The following is a 13,855-nucleotide window of genomic DNA, read 5'->3' on the forward strand; positions in this document are numbered from 1 at the left end:
TCGGCCGACGTGGCCCTTGATTTTCAACGATGAGTATTCTAAAAAGAGCAGACCAAGCAAAAAATCTAAAATATTAACTTTTTTATACCCTATTATACTGTTTATAGCGAATAATAAAATGGAAGGCGGATCCACATCGACCCAACGTGTGAATTTTCGAGCGGCTTCCATCTCCCGCCCGTGCCAGTTCATAGACTTTTTAACGACTCGTTCCAAAGTCCGCGCTCCGCCGATAATAATAATATAATCCTGATAATAATCCTGTATTAACTATTTAGCAGCTACGGCAACATATAAAGATTATATAACGATAAAATATAAAAACCTCAAGGTCCTCAACTCCCAAAACGCATCCGTTTCACAAAAAGAAAATTTCACCAAAAAAATTTAAAAATTATGCATTTAAATGTCAAAAATAATAATAATAAATATTTTTCCCTTTTTTTTTTTTTTTTTTTGGGCCACTCGCTGTAAACGGGGTCACCACTGAGCTTTAGAAAAGATTCTCATTAAATTCTGTAAATAGAATGGGGGTAGAAAGGACCGCAATATTTTTTGTGACAATTGACATAACAACAAAAAAGAGAACAAAGACGCGATTCCACGCAAACTCGCGCTGATCCCGCCGCCGCCGGAGGGCAGAACAAAAACCATTGCTCAGAGCGTCTGACGGGCCGCTCGGGGGTTACTGTAAGTTCCCTGCGTGCAGAGGACCGACGAGCTCCTTTTAATCCTTTTCAGCGCTTAATGGAACAAAAGCTAAAGATGAAAACGTCTGACAGGCGAGTAAACAAGGATCGCGATTCACCTGCGCGGAAAGCGTCAGGAATAAAAAAACACGAACCCCAAACGGCAGGCGAGGCGATGTTTGAACAGAAAAACAAAAGGAGGAACAGAACGTCGATTCTTTTCATGATTCAGAGGCTACAAGGTAGCCTCGAACTCTGCTACAAGGTAGCCTCGAACTCTGCTACAAGGTAGCCTCGAACTCTGCTACAAGGTAGCCTCGAACTCTGCTACAAGGTAGCCTCGAACTCTGCTACGGCTCCCCACTTGGTGTTTTTTGTGTACCGGGTACAGGGGGGGGGGTCGAACGTTTCGGGTCCCATGAAGGATGGATTGAGAAGAGGCTTTGAACTAAAAAGTATTTTCACTATTTTCTATAGTTTGCCCCAAATATTAAATTCTCCAGCATCCGGGAGGGGGGGAGTGCCGGGTCCTTTCCGATGCTTTCTATGTAATGTTTAACCACTCCTGCTGGAAGGGCTGTCCATATATCCACTATGGGGCTGTGATTAAAAACATACATAATCCACCAAAAAAAAAAAAAAATTAAAAAAAGATTCTAGGGTGTGAAGTTACCACGTAGATCGACAGAATGTTCTTACTTGCTGTTCCATGTTAGGACTTCGCGTCAGAATTACTCTTTATTAATACAGACCGAAAACATGGGCAAAAAAGTAAAAAAATGCCAAAATGTGGTAGTTTAAAGGGAAAGTCCAACAGTAAAAAATCTCCCGTCCCCCAGCGCTATATACAGTAATATAACCCCCAGCGCTGTATACAGTAATATAACCCCCAGCACTGTATACAGTAATATAACCCCCAGCACTGTATACAGTAATATAACCCCCAGCGCTGTATACAGTAATATAACCCCCCAGCGCTGTATACAGTAATATAACCCCCAGCGCTGTATACAGTAATATAACCCCCAGCGCTGTATACAGTAATATAACCCCCAGCGCTGTATACAATATAACCCCCCAGCGCTGTATACAGTAATATAACCCCCAGTGCTGTATACAGTAATATAACCCCCCAGCGCTGTATACAGTAATATAACCCCCCAGCGCTGTATACAGTAATATAACCCCCATCGCTGTATACAGTAATATAACCCCCATCGCTGTATACAGTAATATAACCCCCCAGCGCTGTATACAGTAATATAACCCCCCAGCGCTGTATACAGTAATATAACCCCCAGCGCTGTATACAGTAATATAACCCCCCAGCACTGTATACAGTAATATAACCCCCAGCGCTGTATACAGTAATACAACCCCCCAGCACTGTATACAGTAATATAACCCCCAGCGCTGTATACAGTAATATAACCCCCAGCGCTGTATACAGTAATATAACCCCCAGCGCTGTATACAGTAATATAACCCCCAGCGCTGTATACAGTAATAACCCCCAGCGCTGTATACAGTAATATAACCCCCAGCGCTGTATACAGTAATATAACCCCCAGCGCTGTATACAGTAATATAACCCCCAGCGCTGTATACAGTAATATAACCCCCCAGCGCTGTATACAGTAATATAACCCCCAGCGCTGTATACAGTAATATAACCCCCAGCGCTGTATACAGTAATATAACCCCCCAGCACTGTATACAGTAATATAACCCCCAGCACTGTATACAGTAATATAACCCCCAGCACTGTATACAGTAATATAACCCCCAGCACTGTATACAGTAATATAACCCCCAGCACTGTATACAGTAATATAACCCCCAGCACTGTATACAGTAATATAACCCCCCAGCGCTGTATACAGTAATATAACCCCCCAGCGCTGTATACAGTAATATAACCCCCAGCGCTGTATACAGTAATATAACCCCCAGCGCTGTATACAGTAATATAACCCCCCAGCGCTGTATACAGTAATATAACCCCCAGCGCTGTATACAGTAATATAACCCCCCAGCGCTGTATACAGTAATATAACCCCCAGCGCTGTATACAATAATATAACCCCCCAGCGCTGTATACAGTAATATAACCCCCCAGCACTGTATACAGTAATATAACCCCCAGTGCTGTATACAGTAATATAACCCCCCAGCGCTGTATACAGTAATATAACCCCCAGCGCTGTATACAGTAATATAACCCCCAGCGCTGTATACAGTAATATAACCCCCCAGCACTGTATACAGTAATATAACCCCCCAGCACTGTATACAGTAATATAACCCCCAGCACTGTATACAGTAATATAACCCCCAGCACTGTATACAGTAATATAACCCCCAGCACTGTATACAGTAATATAACCCCCAGCACTGTATACAGTAATATAACCCCCCAGCGCTGTATACAGTAATATAACCCCCAGCGCTGTATACAGTAATATAACCCCCCAGCGCTGTATACAGTAATATAACCCCCAGCGCTGTATACAGTAATATAACCCCCCAGCGCTGTATACAGTAATATAACCCCCAGCGCTGTATACAATAATATAACCCCCCAGCGCTGTATACAGTAATATAACCCCCAGCGCTGTATACAGTAATATAACCCCCCAGCGCTGTATACAGTAATATAACCCCCAGCGCTGTATACAGTAATATAACCCCCAGCGCTGTATACAGTAATATAACCCCCAGCGCTGTATACAATAATATAACCCCCCAGCGCTGTATACAGTAATATAACCCCCAGTGCTGTATACAGTAATATAACCCCCAGCGCTGTATACAGTAATATAACCCCCCAGCACTGTATACAGTAATATAACCCCCAGCGCTGTATACAGTAATATAACCCCCCAGCACTGTATACAGTAATATAACCCCCAGCGCTGTATACAGTAATATAACCCCCCAGCACTGTATACAGTAATATAACCCCCAGCGCTGTATACAGTAATATAACCCCCAGCACTGTATACAGTAATAACCTCTTATCTGGAGCCTCCGTTGCTGTCAGTCATGTGATATTTTGGGTGACTCCCGGCTCAAACACCACACTGAGCTGACGCTTTATGGCGATGCTAATGAAGTCCGTTCCTCCATAGACTTTCATTAGTCAGAGAGTCCGGCTGGGTGATTAAGACTGAGTCATTCTATTGGTCCCCACAGGCAGTATGATAAGGAGTAGGGGGGGTTTAGTAGATCGGGGATCAGATAACAGAGCGAGAATCATACAAACGGCTGATATGCAGCTGCCTGAAAACTTTATATTATGGGGGGGAAAAAGAAGATTTGGGAAGATAAATACGTTGCTTTGCGTAGATGGATTGGTAAGGGAAGCAGAGTGCGGAATTTCCACGTTGCGAAGCCTGCAGATGGTTGGGGGCCCCACGTCCGCTGAGCGTCCCAGTAAAGATTCCCCTCTATGGTTCATTTGACAGCTGGGGGCCCTTGGCCAAAACAAGCAAAATCCTTAAATTTTCAGCGGGGCCCCAAAATTCCTAAAACCAAAGCTTCAAGGAGAAATAATAATAATTAAAAAAAAAATACAATAACAATCCGTCCTGCGATTCCGAACAAGGTGCAAAGGGCAGGGAGCCGCAGCGAGCGATCACGCGGGGGCACGGGGCCGATATCCCGGCGGCCGCGGCGCGCGCATTACGAGCTTTTATTTGTTCTAATGGAGACCAGATGCCTGCCAGGGCCATATAAACGGGGATGGCGGCTTCGTGACCTCTGAGAAAGAACCGGGGCGAAGGCGGCCGCACGAGGCCATCGGCAACTTGGTCGCAAATAAAGGAATGCGGGGTTAAGGCCATCGGTCGCGATTATTCATTTTTGGGGGGCGGTTTAAAAAGGAGAAGGAGAAAATAAGACAGATATGATATGAATCGGACGTTGGTGACCATGGCAACAGTTTGCTTGGATAGGGATGCCGATCGGCGTGAGGTTGGCTGAGTGTCACGGGCTTTGCAGTTTAATATCCTATGGGCATTCCTAGGAGGTACAGACAGGGAAAGGGGTTCCTGGGGGCCCAAACCGCGCAGAACCCCCCGCAGCCCACCAGCCGTTTAAACGCTAAATGTTGGAATGGAGAAAACTTTTCGCCAAAAGTGGCAGAAAAATGTGGTGATTTCCATCATTTCAGCAACTTTAACAACGCGCCTGGTGATGAGCGAAACCTCCGCGGCGGAAAAACCTCCACTTCTCCCCAAAAAGTTAGTTACGACATCGAGAAAAAGTCCGAAAGTTATCGTTTAGAGGCAGAATTTGTTTGTCTTGGTTTTCCTTTACGCAAAAACACTAAAAACAATCTTTTTTCCTTCTACTTCAATATTTCTATTGAACTTTAAGACAAAAGCCCATAAACCCCCCAAAACAGCTTGTTTTTTTAATGTTTTTTGTTACCATGGACTCCCATCTGGTTAACCCCTAGGGCAGCCACTCACAGGGAGAGGAACCCCGTCTCTGTTCTCCGCGGGGTAATTCATCGTATTTGTGATGTTACCGGTTCCGACAACGTTCTGCCCCCCCCCCCCGGTGACCGGATCTCCTCGAGGATATTCCACCAACGGCTTGTTGCGCCCACAAGACCACAGACCACGGGCCGTACGCTTAACCTTCGACATGGCGACGGGTTCAGCAAGACGGAACGGCCCAAGAACGACCGGGAACATAAGCCAACCCGGACCGGACTGGAGATTCCTTGGCCCTCGGGCACTGTGGGCATCTGACCAACGATCTGACCAAGTGCTGCGGCTGAAGCCATCTTGGCCCCCGTGTGAATATCACGCAGCGCAGTCCAAAAAACCCCCAAAACTGTATCCAGGAACCAGGCGGACTTGGCCCGGGGTAAAAAGATTTTAATTCCCCATTAATTAATAATTATTTAACTTTATTTCAAGTCGAAAGTCAACTATTATTTTAAAGCTCTAAGGTTTTTTTATTTTATTTTTTTACGCCAAAACCCCCCCCACCCCCCCCCCCCCCTGGGATGCGGCGAAGGCTGACGAGGGAAAGGTAGAAAATTAATTAAAAGAAAAGAAAAACTGAAGAACGACTCGGAAAGATCTTTGGACCCAACAGGAATTATCTCCGGTGCACATTCAACACACACACAAGGAACATAAAATGACACTTTTACGACACACTCCGGGAAACACGGAAAAGTGAAGAAAATGTTTACCCATAAGGAGGCGCCGTTTCACACGCTTGTCCACATCAGCTAATGACGTGGAATTGTACTCAGAACTCTCAATTGCAGCCTCATCCTTTTCTAAAACACAAAGTAAAGGACAAACATGGAGCATTTGGTTAATCAAAAGCCCAAAAAAACCTCTACCGCCTGTCACACAGCTCCCTGCGCACGCACAACCGAAGCCCACCCCCGGGGAGCCCCGAAATCCTCAGCCGAGGAGGGTGTTAATCCCGAAGTAAACCCCCAAAAGTAGGAATTATTAGCGGCCGAGGAGTAAAGGCGTTAAACTCTTAACACACACGCCGGTTAGTGTGAGAACGCGCAAGAACGGGTCGTCGGCAAAAAAAAGAGAGCCGTCGGAGGGGGGGGGCTGACCGGCAGCGGCCACATAGAGGGAGACAGAGCCGGTGATGGGTGGTTATTAGACAATTCCGAGAGAACATTTAATAACGGAAACGTACAGCGGGCACACGGAACATGCAAATAAACAGAAATATTACATTATAGAGGAAAAAAATCAATAAAAAAAGAGGAAAGGAGATGACTCGGGGCAGTGCTGGTTGCCTGCTTGTCCATGGAATGTGTTTAAAAAGTTGACATTTAGATGTCGCAAAAAAAATAAATAACAGATTCTAATAAAATCGGTCAACATGCAGTGAAGCAAGAAAAAGCCCAGCGAGGGGAGACGTGAAGGGCAGCGGGGGGGGGGGGTACAAAGAGCGAGGAGGAGGCTACCACAGCAAGGGTTAATAATACACACAGAGGTTCTGAAAGGAGATTAAAGGAGAAGTATCACTCCCGTCGTTTATTTCACCCCGGGGGGGGGGGAGCAGTGTCGGTTCACATACAAACCTCGGGGGTCCCTTTAAATGGTCCCTCTGCCAAAGCACCCCCCCGTGCATAGCGAGCGAGGTACCTCTGCTTCTTATTGGCTGGGAGCATGGCACAGAGTGGCCAATAGGAAGTTACCAATCACTGACGCATCATAAGAGCGGGGCAAAGGGACAGAATTTTGGAGGATGGGATTTAATATGCGGCTTAAAGGGACAGTAACTCTTAAATATCTATTAAAGAGCCTTTTTTTTAAATATTATATATATTTTTTTCCTTTTTTGCTCTAGAATTCCATGTTTAGCATCTTCCCATCGATGCGTTTATGGCCAGCTAGCGGCGAAAGCCAAAAGACGCTAAATCCGCTGGGATCCCCAGCTCGGCATCTAAACGTCTTTATGTATAAATGAAGTCATCGCCGTCCTTTAACCCCCGGAGTGGGAGACAGACCCGTATTCCGATTATTTAAAAAGATTACGTGATACTTCGGCTTTAAAAAAAAAAATATGAAGAATCTTTGCGTTATTGGCTCTCCAAGCAAAGCCGGGACAAACAAAAAAAAAAAAAAACAGTAAAAAAAAAAAAAGAAAAAAAAAGGAAGAAAAAGGAAGAAAAAAAGGCATTGTTAGAGGGGGGAGGGTGCAGGGAACGGCTCTGCTTTATAATATAGATTTGACATGCAGCGAACGAAATAAAAGAGGGAATAAGTCAGGCAAACAGACAACGCATTAGAGATGATTGAACTAGGATTACAGATATGTTGCGGGCTTGCATTGATGCAACACGCAACACGCAAGCTGGCAAGGCGCAGGACGCGGGGAAGGAAGGCTATCTCCGGCCGCACTACATGATGAAGAAGACATTTGACAAGTTCTAGATGAGATCAGGCTGCAAACGAGGTTCTTTTTTTTTTTTTTTTATATATATATATATATACACACACATATATATATATATATATATAAAATCAGCAAAAAAATTATTTTCGTAAACATCTTATTTTTATATATAGGTTTTTTTGTTTTGTTTTGTTTCAGACAAGACAGGCAATCAGAGACCATCACCAGAAAGCAAGGTAAATCAGAATGAAGGAGATACACACAAAAAAAATAAAAAAATTACTGCGGAAATTATCTAATTTTGGGAAGGAAAGAGTTAAAAATTGTCTTACAGAAATATACACGATAAAAATAATTTTAAAAAATACAATGCGAGAAGATAAACAGGTTGCAACAATGTATCCAACGCAACAATGTACCGGAATTCTATTACACAAACCAACAATTATTTACACGACAAATCAAACGATATATTGTTTAAGAATTTGAAATTTAAGAATTATTGATTAGGAAACAGCAACTGAATTGAGAATTTAATTTGGAATAAAAAAAAAAAAAAAAAAAAGGACCCAACGTACACATAAGAAAAAAAAAACAACATAAAAAAACGGTAATAAATGATATTCCTGAGTGTTTTCCCATATAGAATGTTTGTTTCGCATTAAGGAATAATTAAAAGAAATAAAAGGATTTTAAAATAATTGATTTTTTTTAAATAGATTTTTAATTAATGAAAATAATTTAAAGGATAAATTGAGTTAATAATCCGATGTATGATTTATAAGGTTAGTCCTCAAACACGTGACATACGGGAAAATAATTCTCGTGGAGGTCCTGCCCCACGTTTTTATGAATATGTTGGCCGAAATCTTTCGTATCTTGGGATAAAAATGTGAATATTTCAGGGCCTTTCAGAGACACAAAACTCCTGGGGATTCTGGACGCATCAAGAAAACATTTTAGACACAATTTATAAAATCAGACAAATAAAAAAAAAAAATCCAACCCGGGGAGCAACTTGGCCTTCCTGGGAGATCAAGGACAGCGCCGGTCGCCGACCAAACAGGGCACCAGGCAGGAAGGCCCTTATAGTTGCCTCCAAACACACCATGGCTGGCATAGAACGCCGGCGCTCGTTTCCCACGCATGGTGGAGGCTTCCACCGCAGCCCCGTGCGTTCCGCTTAGTGCCCGACTATCCTGGCACCAAGACTGACCCTGATCAATTTATTTTGGACCAACTTATACCGTTAACCCTAAAATCACCAAACACACAAGCTCTTTATACATGAAAAAATACTCTGGAGATCTGTTATTAGTATTTTGGACCATAGGAGAGCCATAATTAAAGGGCCAATGATGCCCATATATAAATGATACATACAGTCTTATGGCCACATACAGGGGCTGTGAATTATTAAACATCTCTGATTTTACTTTTGATAAAGTCCTGAAGTTTTGCTGCCGAAAGAAAAAAAAACCGACACGTTTGAATTTGCAGCTGTATTCTGATTGGCCAATCAATCAATCAATCAATCAGAAGCCAGTTGAAACTCAAGTCGGTCGCCGACCAGGAAATGCACAGATGGGAAGATATCAGCGGAAACATGGCTGCTATAAAATGCCAATTCCTGAGCAGAAAATGGAAAATAGAAAGTTTATATCTATTATCTTTGCTCATTTTTTTAAATTTATTTCTATTTTTAACTAAACCCCGACTATTTTATAAAATTCACAGGTTTCTAAACATTAAGCCAAAGTAACTGGAGGTATTGTTAATTTTCTCTCTCTTTGCAAGGCGTTTAATCTAGAATCACGTATCGCGAAGGTGCGACCTTATGAACTCATTGAACATGCGCGGCATACGGGGCCAGATCTCTTAGAAAACGTATGGCTTCCACTTACCGATGCAGGTTCTACCGTCTGAGTGCAGCGCGTACTTCTGGTGACAGCCGCAGACGGGGCCCGTCTCGGTGTCATCGCACGTATGTTGACATCCACCATTCCCATAATTGCAGGTTACTAGTTAGGCCAAAAAAACACCCCACATGTGAAAAACAAACATATATGACCCAGAGAAATTAGGGTTTTTTTTCTCTTTGGAACAAATATCATGAAATTGGCCTCAGACGTACGGTCTTTCTGCAGGCGGTGCCAACGTCTGCAGTGGTCAAGGATTTAAGAAAATTAGACAAATGCGGCAGCTGCAGTTTAACGTAGATAAATGTAAAATAATGCACTTGGGATGTAAAAAATCCAAAAGCAGGATATATATAGTGTGCTTAAAGGTAAGCAGGCGATGGAACAAAGGGGCGCAATAAACAAGCAGAGTGCCGGGTATATAGCTAGAGGCTTTACTTATAGGAAGAGGAAGGCGGTTCTGCTACTTTACAGATCTCTGGTTAGATCTCAATCATCTAGAAGCTTATTGACATCTTAGAGAGAGAGTTCAGAGGAGGCGACTAAGATTGGGAATGGTTTACAGGATAAAAACGATCAAGAAAAACAGAGGTCTCAATGTCTGGCTTGGGGGGAGAGAGACAGAGAGAGAGAGAGGGGATGGGGAGAGATAGATAGAGAGAGGATGGGGAGAGATAGAGAGAGAGAAAAATTGATACATTTAAAAATCGGTCTTCATCGGGAAAACACCACCTACATGTACAGTCGCGCTGGTTCTTTGCGAGTTCGAAGCCCGGCCGACACTCGCAGGCCACGCCGACCTTGGACGTCTCGCGGCAGATATGGGCACAGCCGTGGTCTTTGTTCATACAGTTCATCCCTTCTGGAAAAAAGCGAGTGTAATTAACTGAAAAGGTGTAATTTACAGAAAAAAAGACAAACCTTTTTTATTATTATTATTATTTTTTTTTACAACAAATCATAATGCAAAATACATAGAAGTCGTACTCTTGAATATGATGTCATAGGTTCTTCGCACTCCTTTTACTCAAATACTGATCACACGGTCCGAATAAATTGCTAAATCCTTGGTGACTACTATCCCTATTATCCTTTATTTACAAGCCGCACTCCTGTCCAATATACCCACTGCCTTCATAGAGATGCAAATACTCTGCTGGGGAGGAAGAGCAACCCACGAGGGGCATTTAAAGCGCCGCAGCATGGTCATGTGACCTGCTAGTCGACATCATTGAGAAATGGCACTTCCCATTTTTGTTTACACTTTTAAAAAAAAAATGATAATAATTTCACCCGTTTAAAAAAATGAATAAAGCGGAGAACGTTAAAGCCAAATTTATAACGCAACATAGAACCCAAATAGCATCACCTGCTGTGATGTCATCAATAACTGTTACCTCGTTCGTACTTTTTACCAGGAACACTTAAATTGTCATATGACACAACGTGAAGGAACGCAGAATATATTCCAGCCGCGCATGGCGAGAGATCTCCAGATTTATCGCAGATTTATGTAAACAGGATTCCGACCATCAAAATAAATAAAATATAGTATTTTTTGCAAAAGAAAGCAAAATAAAAATTATAAAAGAAAACAAACTTTTTTTTCTTTCAATAATTCTAAATTAACCATTATTACCCATAAACACACCGAATTTAATAGGAAAACCAAATCTATACCAAGTAATAGTAATATAAACAAACATCCACTTTAATTAATGAATTTAGGCCAATGTCTCTGGTTTTTTAATCTCATTTTTTTTTCTCTTGCTATCTGTTATTCGATTACTTAAGATGTATTTTTTACATTAAATCCAGCCTATTATCTCCGGCTAAACGGGAAAACGGAGTCCTTACGGCCGGATGCGATTATAAATCATTATTTTATATTATATTAAAGCCGGACTCTCGCCTGGGGGAAAAAACGTAACCCTGCAAATGTGATTTCCTGGAGTCCTGCGCCAGTCGTAAAGTAAGTTAAAAAGTATTTTGAAAGCAGCCAATCCAGAAGAGGAAGGCAGACGGTACGGGCATTTTAACCAATAGAAACGGGTCATCAGAACATATTACACAAAATAAATAATAATAATAAATAAAAATAAAATAATAATCTTACAAAAAATATTTGTCGAAGAATTAACTGATTTAAGCTATCCCCGCCCTTCCTGCAGCTAGCCACACCCCTTGTAGGGTTAGACCCACCCTTATTCATATTAGCCCTGCCTCCTTGTGAAGCCACTCCCTCAGAAGAGGAAGCGCTTCAGGGAGCCAAAGGTGATAAAGGAAATCGTCCTCCCCTCTCTAAAAAAATGAGATTTTCCACTGAAAAATAAAAAAATCAGGCAAAAAAATAAAAAAAAAAGAGTCATATTAAAATGAGAGGTTTTGGCATTTTATTTCCCGCGAGGGAACGCCTGTATGGCGTCTGTTCATCCATCCATCCGCCCAACTGCCTTCTGTAACTCTAAGTGTTTGTAAAAATTATTTTGGTTTCCATTTTGCTATTTAAGGGAAATCGTTAGGGTTCCCTAAAGCGTTGGATTCCCAGCGATCCTTCTGTTGGTGGTCCCCAAGAACGAGGGAAGGGCCTCCCAATGTCAGCTCTACCATCGGGGACGGACATCTTGACCAAGTCCCCGTAATCCACCTGAAGACCCCTCTCACTGGAAGCTTCCATCTTCAAGGCCTTGATCCTCCAAACCACATCCATTCCCGATGACCATCAAGTTCTCCAATACAACCCAAATCATCAACGCCCCCAAAAATACGCCAGTCCCGTCGCGTGCTATCCGAAGACGATCAACAGGACTCTTTCCTGTTACAAAATAACAACAACCAACCCTGATCTGAAACGTACGGAATTCTCCTGTGTTCCGTTTCCAATCTTCTAGGGAAAGCATCATGCGGGATGGCTTCACGCTACGCCGATTAAATCCCATCCTAGAAACTTTGTAATCAGCTCGACAGTTTTATCAGAGTCACGTTGGACGGGGAACGGGCCAACAACGCACGTCTCTGAACCAAAAACGGCCTCGTCGGGAGGCTTCCATCCCATCACCGACAAACCCCGCACGCCATGTGTGTTTATGAGTGCAGCGGACGATACGATAAACACAAATCTTTACTCGCGAGGCAGACTTCCTGTCTTATGAAAGCGGGACGTTTTGGTTTATACTCGGGACGCGGCCAAATGTATCGAAAAGTAAACATTACAGGCTCTCGAAAAGAAAGAAAAAAAGAAAATCCATCTCTTCGTTTAACATTTACATACTCATTTATTTTTAAACTGTAACTTTCATGCAGATTAACGTTCCATCAGCCAGGCTTACATATTCCCAAAAAAATAAAAATCTACCTATGATATATATAATTTTTTAATATCACTATAAATTATTTTACTTACTAAAATAAAAAAAAATAATTTAATGCAGAAAAGAATTTCATCAGCCAGGTTTAAAAAAAAAACAAAAACCTAATATTGTTTCTGGAAACCCTAACTTTACTTCTAACCTTAAAAAAAAATATATTCTTTTTATTAACACTGGTAAAAAAAGAATAGATTTTTTTTTCTACAAGAAAAGTTTTGTTTTGTACAGAATAAAGCAAGTGTATAAATTATTTGGCAGCCGTGTTCTAGGACTCCGCACAGGCTTCTGTCAAAATGGAAATCAGCAGCCCAGATAAATGAATTTTTACTAATTACATGGATATATTGGAGAAAATCATCAAAGCCAAAGATATGGCAAAAAAAAAAAAAAAAAAGCCTATATAAAAAAAGCTAAATTAAATAAACTCAATAAAAAATACTGATGAAATGTGAAACTGATACAAAGCCAAACTTTAATTCTATTCCACAGAAATACAAATAAAGAGCTCAAAAACATTTAAAAAAAAAAAAAAAAAATGTACAGAGAAAGATTAAAAGTTAGATGATAAGGAAGATCTCGTTTCCGACCCGAGAACCTTATCCGAGGTCAAGGATGAACCCAATGGCGGGTATTTAATCGACGGTCGTAGGGTAGCCGGGACGAACGTAAAGAGTTACCCCTCGCACACCCTATCCCCCCGGCACCTTAAGGGTTAAAGGGGCAATTTCTCTGCTCCTCCGTTTGCCATTTTCTTGGCCTCGCGGGGTAAATTATTATTTTTTTTTTTCGTTGTTCAACGGCTACGACGGAAAACAATTTCTAAGGTCAACAGTCATGGCGCCAAATTGCATTTATTGCGTTTACACAAAATAAACTAAAATTGTTGCGCTTTCTCCAACACCTTTTATCGTGGGGTGTTTTCCAGATACGCACTTAATTTTCCACTTGGCAAATTTCTCACCGCGTCAAGACTTTGTTCCATCTC

At 42.0% G+C, this 13,855-nt stretch overlaps 1 protein-coding gene across 1 annotated transcript in view; it reads right to left on the reverse strand.

The window, feature by feature from the left end:
* LOC149274890 (signal peptide, CUB and EGF-like domain-containing protein 1) overlaps positions 1 to 13,855 on the reverse strand; it is a 57,055-nt gene that overhangs the window by 15,693 nt on the left and 27,507 nt on the right. Inside the window, exons 4-6 of the mRNA XM_089505133.1 lie at positions 10,239 to 10,364; positions 9,488 to 9,604; positions 5,902 to 5,991 (exon numbers count right to left, since the gene is read on the reverse strand). Of these exons, the coding sequence (XP_089361259.1) occupies positions 5,902 to 5,991; positions 9,488 to 9,604; positions 10,239 to 10,364 (333 nt within the window). The remainder of the gene's footprint in view (positions 1 to 5,901; positions 5,992 to 9,487; positions 9,605 to 10,238; positions 10,365 to 13,855) is intronic.

This window comes from Sceloporus occidentalis, unplaced genomic scaffold (genome assembly GCF_023333645.1).
Source record: "Sceloporus occidentalis isolate IW3139 unplaced genomic scaffold, rSceOcc1.0.p SCAF_313, whole genome shotgun sequence".
NCBI lineage: Eukaryota > Metazoa > Chordata > Lepidosauria > Squamata > Phrynosomatidae > Sceloporus > Sceloporus occidentalis.